The following is a 20,972-nucleotide window of genomic DNA, read 5'->3' on the forward strand; positions in this document are numbered from 1 at the left end:
TGAAAAGGGCCTGCCAAGAGCCTGCCCTATGGTAGCTTCCCCGTACATCCTCGGCCAGCCCCTCGTCCGTGCTCACTCCCTTCATACCCAATGGAAATGCCCCCGCTTTGTTCACCTCGCCCGTCCCCAGTCTTTTAATACCCAATAGAACTACCTTGTCTTTGTTTCCCCCGTAGTCAATCAGCTACCTCTATTCCCTATAAAACCCCACGCCCCAAGAAGAGAAGCGCGACTTCTCTGGCCCCTTCTCGGACCATAGAACCTTGCCCGGGAGCCGAATAAATTGGCTTTTAATTTCCTCACTCCGGTCTCTGTTTCCTCATTAAACTCAGAGAGAAATCTAACATTTGGTGCCGAAACCCTCTGCGAGACCAGGAGCCTTCCGCCTCGAGGTAAGACTTCTATTACCCACAACTTTTCCCGCTAGCTGCTCCTCGGACTCCCTGCTCGAAAACGCGGCCGCGTCAGGGACTCCCCCTCCCCTCGTTTACCGCGGGCCCCATAGCCCCGGTCTCGTTTCAAAGACTTAAGTGTGCCGGAGACGTCCGTACACTTTTGTCTTTCTCCCCGTAAGGGGTCACTCAGGATCAGAGTTCTTCGGGAGACGTCCCGTTGATCCTGCATCCTCTCATGCTCGTTGGTGTTCGGTGGGACGGCTCGGGACGCTGATCCGCCCTACCGACCATCTCCGCAGCGGCGGCAGTTTGGATAATTAGGAGCCCTTTAAACCTCTGGGTCTCAAACTTCAACTTGCTCTTTCGCGAGCCGGCTCCCGCTTGGGTACTTTTCCTTTCTTCTGCTCTTGAGAGTGTGCCTGTGTGACTGAGTGTATGTAAAGTCCCACGAGACGCGGCCAGAAAGGCATCAGACTGCTCTCCCATTGGCGGGTGGGGGGGGCACCCGCCCTTTGTTCGATACTCCTACATGTGGTTCTGTCTTTACTGTCGATTCACCAGCTTTGTTAGACTCCTGCTGGCCGATATACACTGGTTTCAGCCTGCCTCCCTCGGGGTAACAGATATTCTGCAGTGGATAACTGACCATTCCTTGCAGGGGACCTTCATTGAATTCTTCCCTCTGGAAATAACTCTGTTCTCTTTTCTCCTCCTACTGTTTTTCTACAACGGAAACCCCACTCCCCAGCTCTGCCCCTTTCACTTCCCTTACCTCCTGCATGTGGCAAATTGCTTTAGCCGTGTCCCTTTTTATTTTCTTTCTCATTGTTATCATTGCTGTCTGTAACTTCTCTAATCCGCCCCCTCCGGGAAAGCAGCTTTTCTACCCGTGCTGGGTATAATTTCTCTTCGTCTCCACTTCTTGCTCTTAAGCCACCTAATAGCTTAAAATATGGGTAATCGGATATCCCACCCAGATCCCCAGTCACCATTAGGGTGCCTGGTCCGAAACCTGCCTAAGTTAGGTCTTTCTGTAAAAAAGAAGAGGTTACTCTTCCTCTCCACTGTAGCCTGGCCACAGTATCCCCTGGACAACCAGTCCAAGTGGCCTCCGGAGGGCACCCTTGACTTTAGTGTCCTGACGGCATTGGACAACTTTTGCCAAAGAAACGGCAAGTGGGCAGAGGTCCCCTATATTCAGGCTTTCTGGCATCTCCGCTCCCATCCTGATCTCTGTTCTTCTTGCCATATCGCCCAGGTACTTCTGGCCAAGGACGCTCCTGAAGTGCCCTCGGCCCTGTCGCCGACTTCCTCCTCTTCCTTTTCAGACCCTAATCTGGCCGAAGAACTCTCCCTACCCCCAATTCAACCTGCGAAATCCCCGCCTTATGCCAACTCCCAATCGCCCCCTCCTCCTTCTCTCCCAAGTTATCCCCAACTGGCCCCTCCTCCTCCTCCTCTTTCAAGTGACTCTCAACCGCCCCCTCCTCCTTCTCTTCCAAGTTATCCCCAACTGGCCCCTCCTCCTCCTCTTCCAAGTTATCCCCAACCGCCCCCTCCTCCTTCTCTTCCAAGTTATCCCCAACTGGCCCCTCCTCCTCCTCTTTCAAGTGACTCTCAACCGCCCCCTCCTCCTTCTCTTCCAAGTTATCCCCAACTGGCCCCTCCTCCTTCTCTTCCAAGTTATCCCCAACTGGCCCCTCCTCCTCCTCCTCTTTCAAGTGACTCTCAACCGCTCCCTCCTCCTTCTCTTCCAAGTTATCCCCAACTGGCCCCTCCTCCTCCTCCTCTTTTAAATTATTCCCAACCCCCTTCTGCGCCTCCTCCACTGTGTTCTGACATGACCTCTCCTGTTAGTGCCCATACTCGCTCACGCAGTGCTCCCAGCGCCGGAAGCTCCCTTCTTTGTCCTCTCCGTGAGGTGGCTGGAGCAGAGGGCGTTGTTCGAGTGCACGTTCCCTTCTCTCTTACTGATCTGTCCACCATTGAGAAACGCTTAGGGTCATTCTCTGCTGACCCTACTACTTATATCAAGGAATTTCATTATCTCACTCAGGCATATGACCTAACCTGGCATGACACTTATGTCATCCTGTCCTCTACCCTCACACCTGATGAGCGCAACCGCATCCTTGAGGCAGCCAGGGCACACGCTGATCAGGTACATCTCACTGATCCTCAAATGCCCGTGGGTGTGGTTGCAGTCCCTGAGGCAGATCCAAACTGGAACTATCAAACTGGTCAGAACGGCCGCCACCGCCGAGACCAGATGCTGCAGTGCCTCCTGCTGGGCATGCAGAATGCATCCCAAAAGATAGTTAATTATGATAAATTGCGGGAGATTACCCAGGGTCCGACTGAAAACCCAGCTGCCTTCCTTAACCGACTCACTAATGCTATGGCCCTCCATACTCGGGTAGACCCTGACTCCGTGGCAGGGGCTACCCTCCTGGCGGCCCATTTTATTTCACAGTCAGCACCAGACATAAGAAAGAAACTGAAAAAGGCGGAGGAGGGCCCCCAAACTCCCATAAGGGACCTGGTGAACATGGCATTTAAAGTCTTTAATGGCCGAGAGGAAAAGGCTGAGGCCACCCGGGTGGCCCATTTACAGCAACAGGTGAGCCTCCAAACCCAAGCTCTTGTAGCGGCCCTAAGACCAGCAGCTTACCAAGCGTCTGGCGTAGGGGGCTCATTAAGACCCCCCCAAAGGGGTCCCTCGAGACCTGCCCAGACTGCTTCGAAGATCCCGCCCGGGCCCTGCTTCAAATGCGGCCAGGAGGGGCACTGGGCCCAACGGTGCCCCTGTCCACGTCCGGCCCCTGGGCCCTGTCCTATCTGCAAACAGACTGGACACTGGAAGGTAGACTGCCCGTCCCGGACTACAGGCTCGCCCCCTGCACCTCCATGCGAGGGGCAGGCCGGTCCGAAGGACGCAGTCCCTTCGTTTGAGCTCCTTGGCCTCATGGACGACTGACGCGGCCCGGACTCGGAGACCCCCATCACCCTTGCCGAGCCCAGGGTCATTCTACAGGTAGCGGGTAAGTGTATTTCCTTTATGATCGACACGGGGGCTACCTATTCTGTGTTGCCTTCCTACTCAGGACCAAGCATACCTTCCCAGGTCTCAGTTGTGGGAATAGATGGAAGGCCCTCCTGTCCTAACCGGACCCATCCCTTAGCCTGTAACCTCGAGGGACATCCGTTCACACACTCTTTCTTAATCATACCCTCGTGCCCAGTCCCCCTACTAGGACGAGATATCCTCCAGACTTTAGGGGCTACCCTCCAACTCACTGGCCCCTTACAGTCGACCCCATCCTCCACCCATCTCTTGGTAGTAACTTTAAATGGCGACACACCCAGTCACAGCCCCTCGCTTCAACCCCCTATCTCTCCTGAGATAGTTCACCCCTCAGTCTGGGATACTTCCAAGCCAATAGTTGCCACACATCACACACCAGTCAAAATATTTCTCAAGGACCCCACCCATTTCCCCTCCCGTCCTCAGTTCCCCATTTCAAAAAACCACCGCCAGGGTCTAAAACCTATAATTTCTCGACTTTTAACCCAAGGGCTCCTTATCCCTACCAGTTCTCCTTGCAACACCCCTATTTTACCGGTCCAGAAGCCATCTGGTGACTATCGCCTGGTCCAAGACCTGCGCCTAATCAATGAAGCACTGGTGCCCCTCCACCCAGTGGTTCCCAACCCTTACACCCTCTTATCCCATGTTCCCTCTAATACCTCTCATTTTACAGTCCTTGACCTCAAGGATGCCTTTTTTACCATCCCCCTACACCCGGATTCATATTTCCTCTTTGCCTTTACTTGGACTGATCCGGACACTAACCTCTCACAGCAGTTGACCTGGACAGTCCTGCCCCAGGGCTTTAGAGACAGCCCTCATATATTTGGACAAGCATTAGCGGCTGATCTAACCTCTTGCCCCCTGCAGCCTAGTCTCCTCTTGCAGTACGTGGATGACCTGCTGCTTTGCAGCTCTTCCCTCTCCATGTCGCAGCAGCATACTGCCACTCTCCTTAATTTCCTTGGGTCTAGGGGATACCGGGTTTCCCCCTCCAAAGCACAGCTGTCGGTCACCTCGGTAATCTATTTAGGTATTCATCTAACTCCCCAAACTAAAGGCTTAACAACCGACCGTCGGAAGGCACTACTTGCACTGCAGCCCCCGGAAACGGCTGACGAAATCCTCTCCTTTCTAGGATTTGTGGGTTTTTTCCGTCACTGGATTCCTAACTTCGCCACTTTGGCTAAGCCCTTATATGCGGCAGCCAAAGACACTCCCACGGGACCTCTCTCCCATCCAGGGGCTGTGAAGCAAGCCTTTAAAATTCTGCAGGCTGCCCTGTCCATGGCACCTCCTCTTCAATTGCCAGATCTTACACGTCCTTTCCACTTGTTCACTGATGAAAAACAGGGAACAGCAGTGGGGGTCTTAAACCAACCTCTAGGCTCCATCTATCGTCCTGTAGCCTATTTGTCTAAACAGCTCGATCCCACTGTCAGAGGATGGCAGCCGTGCCTGCGAGCCCTAGGAGCGGCAACAGAGCTGACCAAGGAATCCCTAAAGCTTACCTTAGGCCAGCCCATCTCAGTGTTCTCTCCTCATCGACTTACTGACCTTCTCTCTCATAAATCCCTCATGCATCTAGGACCCTCCCGTTTACAGGAGTTTCATCTACTCTTCATTGAAAATCCTTCAGTAAGCCTCCATCACACCTCCCCCCTTAATCCGGCTACTTTGCTTCCTCTCCCATCTCACTCTCCCTCCCCAGCCCACTCCTGTCCTGAACTCATAAACACATTTGCCAAACCCAGAGAAGGCCTAACCGACCTTCCTCTACCTAACCCAGACCTCACTCTATATGTAGATGGGAGTTCCATAACAACAGCTGAGGGACAGCGAAGAGCAGCTTACGCAGTAGTTACAGATTCAGCTACTCTCGAGGCTGGCCGACTTCCTGATGGAACCACCTCGCAGAAAGCAGAACTCATTGCCTTAACCCGAGCTCTCACGCTTGCACAGGGAAAGCGAGTGAATATTTATACTGATTCAAAGTATGCTTTCCTTATTACCCATTGCCATTCTGCCCTCTGGAAAGAACGGGGATTCCTCACTACAAAGGGATCTCCCATAGTCAATGCTACTCAAATCTCTAATCTCCTGAAGGCCCTACTGCTGCCCAAGGATGTTGCTGTCATTCATTGTCGAGGGCACCAGCCCCAGCAAGATGCTGTTTCCCGGGGCAATGCAAGGGCAGATGCAGCAGCTAAATCCTTAACTAATATCAGACCAGCCCCGACTCCGGTTCTCTTCCTTGCCACAGCTACACCGCCAGTTTACTCACCCTCAGAAAAACAGGCCCTCATATTAAAAGGGGGAAATGAGTCAGACCAGGGCTGGATTTTCCTGGATAACAAAATCGCCCTTCCCCGGGCACAGGCCTCAAAGATAATTGCTGAAATACATCGATCCTTGCATATAGGACCCAAGGCATTATATCGCTTTGTACAGCCCCTTTTTTCCCTACCGGGCTTGCAACAGACAATAGAGCAAGTACACAAAGCATGTGCCACTTGCTCTAAAGTCTCCTCTCAGGGTGGCTTAAAGCCACAGTTCCCTACTCACCAGATGCGGGGCAAATTACCAGCTCAAGACTGGCAAATTGATTTTACCCATATGCCCTCTCACAAAAAGCTTCGCTACCTCCTAACTTTTGTAGATACCTTTTCTGGATGGATTGAAGCCTTCCCTACCTCCAAGGAGACTGCGGACACGGTGGCCTCCCTCTTAATTCAGGAAATCATCCCTCGCTTTGGCCTGCCTGTAACCATCCAGTCAGACAACGGCCCAGCATTCATCGCTCGGGTGGTCCAGCAGGTTGCCGAGTCCCTTAACATCTCTTGGAAATTACACATCCCTTACCACCCTCAGTCGTCGGGTAAGGTTGAACGGGCTCACGGCATCCTCAAGGACCATCTGGCCAAACTCGCCATAGAGGTAAAACTCTCTTGGCCCACACTCCTACCTCTCGCTCTGACCCGGGTCCGAGCTACCCCACGGGAGCCAACAGGTCTCAGCCCCTTTGAATTACTGTACGGTCGGCCTTTTTTGGTCTCTCACAATCTCCCAGCACAACCACCCCCTCTGGCTTCTTACCTCCCCTACCTCTCTCTTCTCCGTCACTTACTCAGGGAACACGCAGACCGCACTCTTCCTGCAGTTCCAGGACTGGAGGACTCCCATCCTGCAGTGCCTCTCCAGCCAGGTGACAGCGTCCTCCTCCGGGAACTCAAACCGGGGTCTCTGCAGCCCAGGTGGTCAGGACCCCACATCGTTGTCCTAACTACCCCAACTGCCGCAAAACTTTTAGGCCACAACCCTTGGTACCATGTGTCCCGCCTCAAATTGGCCCCTGAGGATCGTCAGTGGAGGTCCGAAACCTTGGGCCCCACTCGCCTACGCCTCACACGGGGCCCTTGCTCATTATCCTCTGACCCTCCAAACCTTTCTCATCACAGTCATTCTAGTCCTTCCCCTTAACGCCAGTCCTTACTATGTCTGGCGGTTCTACCTTCAAGAGTCCTGGGCAGATGGCCCCACCACTAAAACTCATTACCTCGCCCAAGCAGACTGCCAACCCGCAGGGTGCCAGTCAGCTATAAAGTTCGAATTCCCGCAATCCAAGTCCAACACTATTAGGAGTTCTAAAGATGCCTTTGCCCTCTGTTTCCTATATCAGCAAACCCAGGACCGCTGTCGTTTATGGAATCAAACCTATGGTGGGTGCCCGTACGCTAACTGTGTCATACACAAGCCCTTTCATACTGAAGATGCCCCACCAAGTGATATGCTCCTTTTAGACAACCAAGGTAAAGTGTCTCTTATTATCCATGACCCCTGGAACATCCGCTGGGAAAAGGGCACTACAGGCAAAATATACTCCTGGTTTCAAAATAGCCACCCCAGTGGTACGTGGCTAATATATCGAGTCTATACCCGCACTCTGCCCATAGAAATAGACCGACTTAACTCATTGAGCAACACCATCCGACAAAATGAAGCCACCTTAACTGACCAAATCGAGCCCTCTAGTAACACTCCCCAGCCTTTCTCATGGATAACACTAGTACGACAAGGTGCTAACATGTTGAGCTTAACTGAAGCCGATAACTTCACAGATTGTTTTCTACGTGCATCTCTTAACCAACCCCCCCTAGCTGCAGTTCCCCTCCGGACCGGATTCAACTTGTCACGAACGCCCACAGGACCTGACACCACCTTAACAGGGATCCCATTATTCAAAATACATTCCCACTCTCTCTCTCTATGTTATGGAATAACTAATAACCCCAGCCTCAGGTGCAACACCACAGTGAATGTAAAATCTTCCCTTTATGCGCCCCCAGGAGGATACTTTTGGTGTAACGGAACCCTAACCAAAGTTATCAAAACGTCCTTTACGTTCCCGTGCGTGCCCGTCACCCTAGTCCCACAGTTAGAAGTGTATGGGCAAGCTGAGTTCCTATCCCTCATCGTACCCTCCCCTAATCACCAGAACAAACGAGCAGTCTTCCTCCCAATAGTAATAGGCCTCTCTTTAGCAACCTCTCTGGCAGCAGCTGGGATAGGAAGTGGAGCTATGGGTTACAGTGTCACTTCGGCCGCTCAGCTGGAGGACAAGCTCCGGGTGGCCATTGAAGCATCGGCTGCCTCTCTGGCATCTCTCCAGCGACAGATAACGTCACTGGCCCAGGTAACTCTCCAAAACCGGCGGGCCCTAGACCTGTTAATGGCAGAAAAAGGGGGTACCTGTCTGTTTCTCCAGGAACAGTGTTGCTATTACATCAACGAAACAGGCCTAGTAGAAGAAAATGTCAATACTCTCCACCGCCTCCAGAAGACCTCCGAAGGAAACAGAATGTACAAGTCTCTTTCTTTAACTGGTGGCAATCTCCCATATTTACCTGGCTGGCTCCCGTTGTAATTCCCTTAATCATAGTTTGTCTTTTACTAATGTTAGCCCCGTTCTTTCTCAGGTTTCTTCAAGCACGCATAAGGGAAATTTCCAGGGTAGCCGTAAACCAGATGTTACTTCACCCCTATGTCCGAATCCCAACTGAGGCACCGGCCAACTGACCCCCCAACTTCGCCCCTGTTCAGCAGGAAGTAGCCAGAAAAGAAGCGACATCCTATATCATCAAAAAGGTCGGAATGTAAGGCCGGTGCCTCCTTGGGAGCCGAATGGACATGCCCTTCTCTCTCTGTGCCTAAAAACTACATCATCATACTGAGCACATTGCTCAGCATTTGCCCTCTACATGCAGGCTCCCCTTTCCCATTTCCGCATTCCAATCTCAGCCTGCACCTGCCATAAATTTTGAAAAGGGCCTGCCAAGAGCCTGCCCTATGGTAGCTTCCCCGTACATCCTCGGCCAGCCCCTCGTCCGTGCTCACTCCCTTCATACCCAATGGAAATGCCCCCGCTTTGTTCACCTCGCCCGTCCCCAGTCTTTTAATACCCAATAGAACTACCTTGTCTTTGTTTCCCCCGTAGTCAATCAGCTACCTCTATTCCCTATAAAACCCCACACCGCAAGAAGAGAAGCGCGACTTCTCTGGCCCCTTCTCGGACCATAGAACCTTGCCCGGGAGCCGAATAAATTGGCTTTTAATTTCCTCACTCCGGTCTCTGTTTCCTCATTAAACTCGGAGAGAAATCTAACATCTCCAGTAAAGCCTGAACTCCTCTTTCATCTGGTCTAATTCAGTCGCGCCTTGGGGTCCAAGTTACGAGGGTCCGGGCAGGTCAGACACTTATGTGCTGTGTGATCTTGGCAAATCACTTATTTTGTCATGATTTCCTCATCTGCAAAGTACGGCTTAACATCAGTGCCTTCTTCATGAGGCTGCTGTAAGGATTAAAGTTAGTATCTACAAAGTGCTTAGACATGTGGCTGGAACGTGATAAGCACTCTGTAAATGCTGACTAGTATTAATGAAGTTGGAAAACCCTTTATGTAAGTCCTCCGTATTTCCTATATTACCACTGTAAATAGAAAAATTTACTTATAGATACTACTTATAAATTAAAAGCCTCTTGATTTTTAGATTGATTTTGTATGAAGGTACCTTACTGGATTTTCCTCAAACTACCATTCTCTTCCCATTGCTTAACTCTATACTCCTGTTCCTACTGCCTCATTCCCATTTCTGCTGTCAACTGCTGGTCTCACCATCCAGCCCTTCACCATTCTCCCTTACCCATCACACATATATATATTCATACTCTGCTGTAGAAAGATTGCCAGCAACAGTCACCACTACCATTACCACTAAATTTTTTTTTTTGAGCCAGAGTCTCACTCTGTCACCCAGGCTGGAGCACAGTGGTGTGATCTCAGCTCACTGCAACCTCCACCTCCTGGGTTCAAGCAATTCTCCTGCCTCAGCCTCCCATGTAGCTGGGATTACAGGGGCCCACCAACATGCCTGGCTAGTTTTTGTATTTTTAGTAGAGACAGGGTTTCGCCATATTGCCCAGGCTGGTCTCGAACTCCTGACCTCAGGTGATCCACCCACCTCAGCCTCCCAAAGTGTTGGGATTACAGGCATAAGCCACCATGCCTGGCCCATCACTACTAAATTCAATTTAGGTTTTTATGACTGCTATGGTTTGAATGGTTGCATCTGTCCAAAATTCATATTGAAACTTAAACCCCATTGTGGTGGTATGAAGAGGTGGGTCCAATTGGCTGGGCGTGGTGGTGTGCGCCTGAAATCCTAGCTGCACTCCGCCTGAGCAACACAGCAAGACTCTGTTAAAAAAAAAAAAAAAAAAGAGGTGGGCCTTTAAATAGTGAATAAGTCATGATGACTTTCCTTCACAAATGGGATTAATATCTTCTTAAAAGAGGTTTCAGAGAGTCTGCCTGGCCCTTCCATCTCTTCGGCCATGTGAGGACACAGCATTCTTCCCTTTTTTCCCCGTTCCACCATGTAAGGATATAGCAAGAAAGTGCCATCTTGAAAGCAGAGAGCAGCCCTCATCAGATACCAAATCTGCCAGCACCTTGATCTTCAACTTCTTAGCCTCCAGAATTGTAAGAAAGTAGTATCTGTGATAAGTTACCCAGTCTGTGATATTTTATTACAGCAGCACAAACAGCCTAAGACCATGATCTAGTGTTACTTGATCTCCCTCATACATGTCACTTGACAAGCATTTGTTTCCTGAACTGTGAATTACATGTCTCTCCCCTATTTTCTCTCACTGTTCTTGGGTTCCATCTCAGTCTCTAACACCTCTTCCCCTGCTTCTCTTGTCATTTCCCTGACCACTGTCCTCAGCTCTCTTCTTACGGTACATACTCTCCTTGAGCTACTTTGGCCACACCTAATTTGTGCAACCCCATCCAGATCTTTTTCTTGAGAAACATGCCTGCCCATTTCCCCACTAGCAACCTCTACCTAGAGGGTACAATCTATATAAAACTGAAATCTACCCACCTCTACCAAACACAGTTCTGATAGTCTTCCCTTACTCAGCAAATGGTGACACACCCAACCCAGGCCCACAGAGCAGAACTCCTGTTGTCATCCCTGGCTTTTTTGCCTCTCTCTTATCACTGCACCCAACTAGTTATGCTTCTGCCTCTTTACCTCCTCTCCTTTCTACTTTTTTTTTCCCTGAGATGGAGTCTTGCTCTGTTGCCCAGGCTGGAGTGCAGTGGCACAATCCTGGCTCACTGCAACCTCTGCCTCCAGAATTCGAGTGATTCTCCTGTCTCAGCCTCCCGAGTAGCTGGGATTACAGGCATGCACCACCATACCCAGGTAATTTTTCTATTTTTAGTAGAGAAAGGGTTTTGCCATGTTGGCCAGGCTGGTCTCAAACTCCTGACATCAGGTGTTTGGCCTGCCTCGGCCTCCCAAAGTGCTAGGATTACAAGCATGAGCCACTGCACCTGGCCGCCTCCTCTCCTTTCTCAAAACCACTAATTTACTTAAACCTTTGTATTCTCTTACCTGCTGCAGACTGTAGACTGTTCTACCCCCAAATCCTTTGTGAACACACTTCAATAAGTAGCTCCTTCCCCCGTATCAGTGGTCCCCAACCAGGGACCAGTTTTGTGGAAGACAATTTTTCCATGACAGGGAGTGGGGTGGAGGTGGCAATGGCTTTTGGATAAAATTGTTCCACCTCAGATCATCAGGCATTAGTTAGACTGTGCTATAGCTGGCCTGGAGCCAGAACCTGAGCAATGCCATTGTATAAGACAAAGCTGTGTCTCCAAAAATGAGTTGTAATAACTGCCCCATTCTCCTTGCAATAACTGCTGACTTGGGTTCTGTAAATAAGACTGCTAGTCTGCTCTGGATAATGTCCACCAGGTGAAGTTGTTTACCTTTCTCATCAGTAACTGACAGAATTGCTGGCCTTTGCTTATCAGGATACATGGCCCAAGCTAATTTCATCTTGGCCCCTGTGAACTAAGATCTATAAATTCCACTGCTACCCAGACAATGTGTAAACTAATGTTTATCTTGACTTTTGTGAATCATTTATGTAGCAATTAGAGTGACAATAAGCCCCTGAGCCCTCAGAATGTCCGGAGGCCCCGACCCCCGTCCCTGCCCAGGAGGTGACTTACAGAATCCACCAGCCCTCGGAATGTCTGGAGCCCGTTGATCCACCTCCCCGTTCATCACCCCAACTCCCAAGGTGGTTTTTTGGGTATAAAAAGACTTTGTACCCTCCCTTTGGGGCCACGGGTTAGAGAGATGTGAGTCCTCCATGGTCGCCGGCAATAAAGACCCTGCAATTTGGCATACTTTTGTCTTGGTGAATTATTTTAATCTCGCATCCCAATACTACATTATTCTAGAGGCCCCAGCGAGATATTCTCTCATCACCAGACAAAAGCCATCTCAGAATCTCACCCGGGTGGCCGTTTCTGCCTCAGGGGCCTCTAGGGGAGGCGCCCCCTGAGCTATCTCAGGGCCCCGGAGCGCCACCGAGGAGGCAAAGCGACTACATGGCCGACATTCACCCAAAATTCCTCAGGGTCCTAAAAACCTCCGGAGGTAAGTTTGGTCTGGGAACTAGTTCAAAGGAAGGGCCTGAGTCGGGGGACTGACGAGTCATTGCAACTCTGACCTGGCAAGCCTCACCGAGACGTCGCTTGAGGCTTCTGGTGGCTGTCATAGTGGGTGGCAGCCTTTGGTAGCTGGCACAGTGGGTGTCAGTCTTCGTGTGGCTGGTGCAGGGGGTATCAGCCTTTTGGTAGCTGGCGCAGTGGGCGTCAGCCTTCGTGTGGCTGGTGCAGGGGGCATCAGCCTTTTGGTAGCTGGCGCAGTGGGCGTCAGCCTTCGTGTGGCTGGTGCAGGGGGCATCAGCCTTTTGGTAGCTGGCGCAGTGGGCGTCAGCCTTCGTGTGGCTGGTGCAGGGGATACCAGCCTTCTGGTAGCTGATATAGTGGGTATCAGCATTCGATTGTTTTCCGTAACCTCTGTGTGAGTGAGAGAGTGAGTGTGTATATATGTAGTCCCACGGCTGAAAGTTACGGGGCTTGTGTGGGCCTTCACCCGCGGTTCCACGGGGGCGTCATAAGGCATAACGGTGATTCACCTCAGAGCTGTCCTACCCGGACTTCCATCCTGAGGTGACCAGGCCTGGGGGTTATACAGGTACATCTTTCACTAAGACGCCCCTGAAATATTCCTCCGGGAACGTGGCCGGGCAGGCATCTGACTGGTCTCCCATCTGGGGGGCACCCACCCTTTGTCTGTCGCTCTTGTATGTGGTCCTGTCCTGTCTGTAAGTTTGTCAGTTTTATTAGACTCCTGCTAGCAGACATTCACTGGTTCAGGCCATCTTCCCTTGAGGTAGAGGATGTTTTACAGTGGTTGATGGACCTCTGGATGCAGGGAATTTTTATTAATTACACCCCAGCAGAAATTACTTTTTCCTTCTTTCTCATCTTTTTCTTCTATCACTGAGGCCTCACTCTTTCTTCTTTCGCCATGTCGCAGATAGTCCTAGCTCTAGTTGTCTTTATTCTCTTCCTTGTTATAATCATTGTGGCCTGTAAATTCTCCCAGCCACCCCCCCACCGGGAAAAGAGTACCTGTGCCTGTGCTGGGTCTGATTCCATGTCGGGGAGGCAGTTGTGCCCTCGACACCTCGGAAGTAGTTTCTTTGGGGCCGTAGGAAACAAAGCCCTAAATCAGAGTCTACAAGTGTTCTTTCTCAGGCTGGGGTAGAAAAACTGGTAACTGCCTATTCTGCCAGAAAAGTGTCCAATGTTATTATGGGTGGTGCCTAATGGTGCATCACAGAGTAAGAGAGGAGAGGAGAGAGGAGAGGAGAGAAGAGAAACAGAGAGGAGACAGAAGAGAGACAGAGAGGAGAGAGGGGAGAGTAGAGGAGAGGAGAAAAGAAACAAAGAGGAGAGAGAGAGGAGAGAGGAGAGGAGAGGAGAAAAGAGAGAGAGAGGAGAGAGTAGAGGAGAGGAGAAAAGAGAGGAGAGAGGGAGAGAGAGAGAGAGGAGAGAGGAGAGGAGAGGGGAAAGGAAGCAGAGAAGAGAGGAGAGAGACAGAGAGAGAGGAGGGAAAAGAGGGATTCAATGTTTTTAGGGTCCCTGTGTACAGGTAACCAAAAAGTCACAGGGGCGGGAATCTCGCAGCTGGCCTAGAGGCTGCAAGCTCCATTTTAAACTGACACAAAAAGCATTTTTTTTTTTCTCTTTCTCTCCTGTCAGCCGGAAGCCCCACCCGGGTGTGAGGCAGGCCACACCGCCTCAGGGTGCAGTATTTGCATCCCAAATCTAGCTTTAAAAAGCTTTCTAACCCTTTATAATTCAAGTGACTTGTTAGCGCAGTTAAAATTGGCTCTCTGCAACAAAACTTTTCCATTTGAGTTGGCTTAAAACAAACAAACAAACAAACAAAAATAGCTAATACGGGTTCCAGATCCCCAAGAGACAAAAGAAAGAGAAAAAAAAAAAAAACTAAATGGGCTCGTAAGAGTCCCGACCATGCCCCCCCATCTGATGCATGATGGAAAATTTTAAAACAGTGTTCTCTAGCCAGTATGGTGTTAAGCTAACCCTACAGAGGCTTCGGACCCTCTGTGAGTTAGAGTGGCCAGCCTTTGGGGTAGGCTGCCCAGATACGGGGACATATGACCTCAAAATAACTCAGGCTGTCTGAGACATCGTGACAGGGTCCCCGGGCCACCCCGATCAATTTCCATACATTAATCAATGGCTAGAATTGATCCAACACCCTCCTCCTTGGCTTAAAAAATGTGCAAAAATGGGCCGGACTTCAGGTTATGTCAGCAAGCCCACAGAAGAGCCCCTTGGCACCGGCTATTCTTCCAGCCCTTGCTGGGGACCAAGAGATGCCTCCACCATATTCTCGGCCCTTGGGGACAGGGTCCCGACACCCCTCTCTGGACAGTACTAATGATCAGCCCTTGTCTCCTCTCCACACTTGAAGCGGGGCCCCACACCCGCCAAAGCTGCTGCCCCTCCGGGAAGCACCTCCCGCAAATGGCAGCAGCCGGGGCAGCCCCTTCTTTGTTCATATCCCTTTTTCCTCTAGTGATTTGTATAATTGGAAGGCCCAACACCCTCCATTTTTTGAAAAGCCCCAGGCACTCACAGAACTCCTGGAGTCAGTTTTACAAACCCACCGTCCAACCTGGGACAATTGTCAGCAGCTACTCCTGGTGTTGTTCACCACAGAGGAGAAAAGTAGAATTAGACAAGAAGCCCATAAAGCAATACTTAAGATGGGGGGAAGGTCAGTAGAAGACCGCCAGGAGCAATTAATGAAATCTTCCCTTCCACCAGGCCCCAATGGGACCCAAACACCCCAGCGGGCCTGCAGGCTTTGAACAATTTTCACCGGTACTTGTTAGAGGGGGTTAGAGGGGCAGCCTGGAAACCTACCAACCTCTCCAAGGTAGGGACCATGACCCAGGGTCCACAGGAGTCCCCAGCCACCTTCCTTAAGTGACTGCAGGATGCCTACTGCACCTACACTCCGATTGACCCTGAGGCCCCGGAGAAAGAGGGCCATCAACCTGGCTTTTGTTTCCCAATCTGCCCCAGACATAAAAAGAAAATTGCAAAAATTAGAGGGGTTCCAGGGAATGAATTTAACTCAGTTGTTAGAGATTGCCCAAAAAGTCTTTAACAATAGAGACACCTTAGAGGCTAAGCAAGATAAGAGAGTTACTAAGGCAGTGATAGCAGCACTCCAGGAAACCCGAGTTATCTCATGAGGACCAGGAGACCAGCGGAGAGGCCTCGGGGAAGAAAGGCCCAGATTAAGGCACAACCAATGTGCACTCTGCCGACGAGAGGGACACTGAAAAAAATGAATGTACTTAATCCAGTAGCCTCCAGATGGCCAGCGTGCCTAAGAGCGGTGGCAGCAACAGCCCTATTAGTCAAGGAGGCAGACAAGCTGACTTTGGGGCAGGAGTTACACGTAGTGGCACCCCACGCGGTGGAGTCACTACTCCGTGGAGCTCCAGGAAAATGGATGTTTAATGCCCGCATAGTCCAATACCAAGCCTTACTTTTGGACCAGCCCAGCATAAAATTTTCTAAAACCACAGTTTTAAACCCTGCCACATTGCTACCTGACAGTGAGCCAGAGGAGCCCATACATAACTGCCAACAGACAATAGATGTCCTCCATGCTGAGCGGCCGGATTTCACCGACGTCCCCCTGCAGAACCCAGAGGAGGTACTGTATACAGATGGCAGCAGTTTCATGGTCGATAGAGTCAGGTATGCCGGGGCAGCTGTGGTCACCTTAGAGTGGGTTATTTGGGCTCAGGCTCTTCCACATGGAACCTCAGCTCAAAAGGCAGAACTTATAGCTCTGACAAAGGCCTTGAGCTGGGTAGAGGGAAAAACTGTCAACATATATACAGATAGACGGTATGCCTTTGCTACTGCCCATGTACATGGAGCCATTTATAGAGAAAGAGGGATGCTTACCTCAAAAGGAAAAATTATCAAAAACAAAGAAGAAATCCTTGCTCTACTAGAAGCTGTATGGAAACCCAAGGCAGTGGCAGTAATACACTGCAAAGGACACCAGAAAGGAGATGCACCAGAGGCAAGGGGAAATAGGGCAGCGGACCTACAAGCCAGACAGGCAGCCTTGGGACCGGTGAAACCTCTAACTCCTCTCATGACCCTGCCGGCCCCAACCCTGCCCTCTACCCCTATATACTCACCTGATGAGGAAAACTGTGCTGAAGAACAGGGGGGACAACAAAATTCCACAGGATGGTGGATTCTACCGGAATCAAAGATTGTGCTCCCTGAGGCTCTAGGATGGACTCTGGTTAAGGACACACACCAGGCCACTCACTTAGGGCAAACAAAACTAACTGAGCTGCTGAGGGTCAAATACTGCATTCCACATTTATACGAGATTGTTAGGGAAACTACTACTCGTTGTGATGTATGTGCCCGCGTAAATCCAGGAGGCAGTAGGTCTAGTCAGGCAGGGATAAGGCTTAGGGGAGCTAGCCCAGGGGAACACTGGGAGGTAGATTTTACTGAAATAAAGCCCCCAGCGTGTGGCTAAAAATACCTCCTTGTGTTCGTAGACACTTTCTCGGGATGGGTCAAGGCTTTTCCCACTAGGTCAGAAACTACACTAGTAGTAACGAAAAAATTGTTACAGAACCTGGTTCCTCGATTCGGCTTGCCCCTGACACTGGGATCAGATAATGGCCCTGCATTTCCAGCACAGGTTTCTCAGGGCCTGGCCAAGGCCCTGGGCATAACCTGGAAACTACACTGTGCCTATCGCCCCCAGAGTTCAGGGCAGGTTGAAAGGATGAACCGGACCATAAAGAAAACTTTAACAAAATTTATTCTAGAGACCAGTGAAAACTGGGTCACCTGCTTCCTTTTGTTCTCCTCCATACCCAATGTACTCCCTATAAAAAAAGGCTTCACTCCTTTTAAAATTATGTTTGGGAAACCCCCTCCCTTACTCCCCAAACTTGCAGACGCCATACATGCTGAAGTCCATAACCATACACTCATTAAGTCCTTGCAGGCACTCCAGTCTGTTCAGTCCCAGGTGCACACGCTTATCAGGGAGACTCAGCCTACCCCAGCAGACCTCATTGACCAGCCAGTACACCCCTTCCAGCCCGGGGACAAAGTCCTGGTAAAAAAGATTCACCACCTCAGGCCTAACTCCTCACTGGAAAGGACCCTACATCGTAATCCTGGTCACCCCCACGGCAGTCAAGGTGGATGGACTGACTGCCTAAATTCACCACTCACACGTCAAGACCGCCCCCCCCCTCAAGGATGCAAGATGGGAAGCGGCTCCATCCTCAACGGACCCCCTAAAGCTAAGACTTTCACGCTCTTTGCGGTTATCGTCCTTGTCCCCTTAATTACCAGTGGGTCCTTACCGAGGGCTCCACTAGAAAATATGTTAGTTCCTCCTCAAATTTATCCAGGAAAGAATAGATTCAGTAAAGTTAATGGTCCTAAGATCCAACTATGGGCCCTTGTGTCAAAAAGAGAAAACCTATTAAAGATTTAATACGTGTTAAAAGAACAGGGTGGAATGTGCTATAGCTGGCCTGGAGCCAGAACCTGAGCAATGCCATTGTATAAGACAAAGCTGTGTCTCCAAAAATGAGTTGTAATAACTGCCCCATTCTCCTTGCAATAACTACTGACTTGGGTTCTGTAAATAAGACTGCTAGTCTGCTCTGGATAATGTCCACTAGGTAAAGTTGTTTACGTTTCTCATCAGTAACTAACAGAATTGCTGGCCTTTGCTTATCAGAATGCGCAGCCCAAGCTAATCTCATCTTGGCCCCTGTGAACTAAAATCTGTAAATTCCACTGCTACCCAGACAATGTGTAAACTAACGTTTATCTTGACTTCTGTAAATCACTTAGGTAGCAATTAGAGTGACAATAAGTCCCCGAGCCCTCGGAATGTCTGGAGGCCCCCACCCCCGTCCCTGCCCAGGAGGTGATTTACAGAATCCACCAGCCCTCGGAATGTCTGGAGCCCATTGATCCCCCTCCCCATTTGTCACTCCTACTCCCAAGGTGGTTTTTTGGGTATAAAATGACTTTGCACCCTCCCTTCGAGGCCGCGGGTTAGAGAAACGTGAGTCCTCCATGGTCGCCGGCAATAAACACCCTGCAATTTGGCATACTTTTGTCTTGGTGAGTTATTTTAATCTCGCATCCCAATACTACAAACTGAAACTTCAGGGTACAAAGTTGTCAAAAAAGAGACTGATGAAAGGAGGAAAACAGGAAGTCTGATGACAAGAAGCATTTCTGGAAAGCCTAACGTGCTCTGAACGAATCCAGCTACCTAGAACAGCGGCGGGCCGAGAAAACTCCGGAAGAGAGAAAGTGGGTAGAGGCTGGCATTCAGGGAGAGCTTTTCAAGAACGAGAGAAAATTCCTACTCACCCAGACAGAAGCTGTCCGGACCCTGGCGGCCATCCCTAGGGTCAGCTTCGTGTGCCTCGCCGGAGGTGACAGGACGCCGGAGGTGACAGGACGACGCGAGGGATGCTGGGAGAGAGAGCGCGGAGAAGAAAGCGGTCTCCCCGCAGTCCCCAAACCCAGAGCGGGAGGGTCCGAGGCACCCGGGCTGCCTGCCGTTCTTGGAGCCGAGACTCCTTCCCTCCCACAGCTACGGGATTCACAGTCTCCACCCGCCACCGACACGCAGGTTAGGGTCACGACCGTCCCAGGTCTGCAGCACGAGAGATTATTCTGTCCCGTCCCGCCACGTTGAAACTGGAGGAATTCCGCACCTCCGGCTCCTCCAGACCCTGACTGGGCAGCAGAACGGCAGCCAGAAGGGTTCGCGGCCACTCCAGTCTCAGGTGACCCGGTGACCACAGTGGGCGATGAACGCTACCCGCGGAACAAGGCTCTCACCGCCGGCGCCGAGCAACGGAAGCCGTTAAGGTGTCGCACAGGAATTGCGTCATTGAGAGTCGCAGGCGAAAACTATAACTCCCAGAGGCCTCTGCGAGGAGTTACTCCCACGCTGCAGAGTTCTGATCAAGGGCCACCGGGAGGGGGCGTGCTAAGGTGACCCGGAAGCTCAGGCTCTCCTGGCACAGTCCCTGAGCTCAGGCACTTGCAGGTTTTAAATTATAAAAAGAATTAAAATACTTGACACCAATGGCTCAGCGGTGAGAGGGTTGTAAATTAGGTTACAAGTGTTCTACTCCCTGCGTTACTGAAATGGTAAAAATACTATTTTGCTTTACACGTTAATAACACAAGCATTCGTAAAATTGCCATTACATGTTAACATAAGTAATATTTTAATGAATATTAAATATATTTTACAAAAGAAAAAATTTATTAAGGGGTGGTTTTGGTTTTGTTTCTTTTCTGACTTACTAGAAAGCTGAATTCTCAGATTTGCTTCTATATTTAATCTGTTGCATACGTTGTTTTAGTTAGAGTATGTAAAGATACAAGTCAAAGAAGGGATACTTTTGTTAATGTACAATCTGAAGCCATATAGGAGAACTTTTTCTACTCTTATTACATAAAATACGTTGGTCTACATTGCACTTTGAATGGATTCTTTTATCACACATGATTTTGTAACATCATGCATTGGCCAGTTCAAAAATATTGGTTCACCGAGTTTCGTCGATCTTCCAAATGTCAACACATTTCATTAAACAAAAAAAGTTATTAGATTGGTGCAAAAGTAATTGCGGCTTTTGTCATTACTTTTAATGGGCACTTTATTTTATTATTATTATTATCATCATCAAGACAGGATCTGGTTCTGTTGCCCAAGCTGAATTGCAGTGGCACGATCTTAGCTGACTGCAACCTTTACCTTTACCACCCGGGCTCAAGCAATCCAAGCCTTTCAAGTAGCTGGGACCACAGGCATACACCATCTGGCTAATTTTTGTATTTTTCGTAGAGACGGGGTTTCACCATGTTTCCCAGGCTGGTCTCGAACTCCAGAGCTCAAGTGATCTCCCTGCCTTGGCCTCCCAAAGTGCTAGGATTACAGGCATGAGCCACTGCACCTGGCCAGGTAGGGCAGTTTATTTTATTTTTTTGAGATGGAGTCTCACTCTGTTGCCCAGGATGAAGCGTGCTGGTGGGATCTGGGCTCACTGCAACCTCCGCCACCCAGGTTCGAGCGATTTCCCTGCCTCAGCCTCCCAAGTAGCTGGGATTACAGGCACCTACCACCACACTTGGCTAATTTTTGCATTTTTAGTAGAGATAGGGTTTCGCCATGTTGGCCAGGCTAGTCTTGAACTCCTGACCTCAGGTGATCCACCCACCTCCCAAAGTGCTGGGATTACAGGCATAAGCCACTGCGCCGGCTCGGGTAAGGCACTTTAGTTTTTATTCGGGGTGCGTGCAGTAGTGTGGTCTCCGTACAAGTTCTTCGGCTGTCAGCAGTTTCTGTGGCACCTGTGATTTCCTCGGTGGCTTAGAGAACAGTTGTTAGTGTAGACTGTGGTAGTT

At 50.2% G+C, this 20,972-nt stretch overlaps 1 protein-coding gene across 2 annotated transcripts in view; it reads right to left on the bottom strand.

Moving 5' to 3' along the window:
• ZNF268 (zinc finger protein 268) overlaps positions 1 to 19,381 on the bottom strand; it is a 44,019-nt gene extending 24,638 nt beyond the window's left edge. Inside the window, exons 1-2 of one of the 2 annotated variants that reach the window (XM_012475174.2) lie at positions 19,268 to 19,381; positions 18,918 to 19,022 (exon numbers count right to left, since the gene is read on the bottom strand). In XM_012475174.2, the coding sequence (XP_012330597.2) occupies positions 18,918 to 18,950 (33 nt within the window). In that variant the 5' untranslated portion in view covers positions 18,951 to 19,022; positions 19,268 to 19,381. Of the gene's footprint in view, positions 1 to 18,917 lie in introns of both variants that reach the window. The other variant, XR_010343776.1, reaches the window with a different exon arrangement.
• Between the last annotated feature and the right edge of the window lie 1,591 nt (positions 19,382 to 20,972).

This window comes from Aotus nancymaae, unplaced genomic scaffold (assembly GCF_030222135.1).
Source record: "Aotus nancymaae isolate 86718 unplaced genomic scaffold, 86718_ANA_hifiasm-v0.15.2.pri h1tg000021l, whole genome shotgun sequence".
In the NCBI taxonomy this organism is placed as follows: domain Eukaryota; kingdom Metazoa; phylum Chordata; class Mammalia; order Primates; family Aotidae; genus Aotus; species Aotus nancymaae.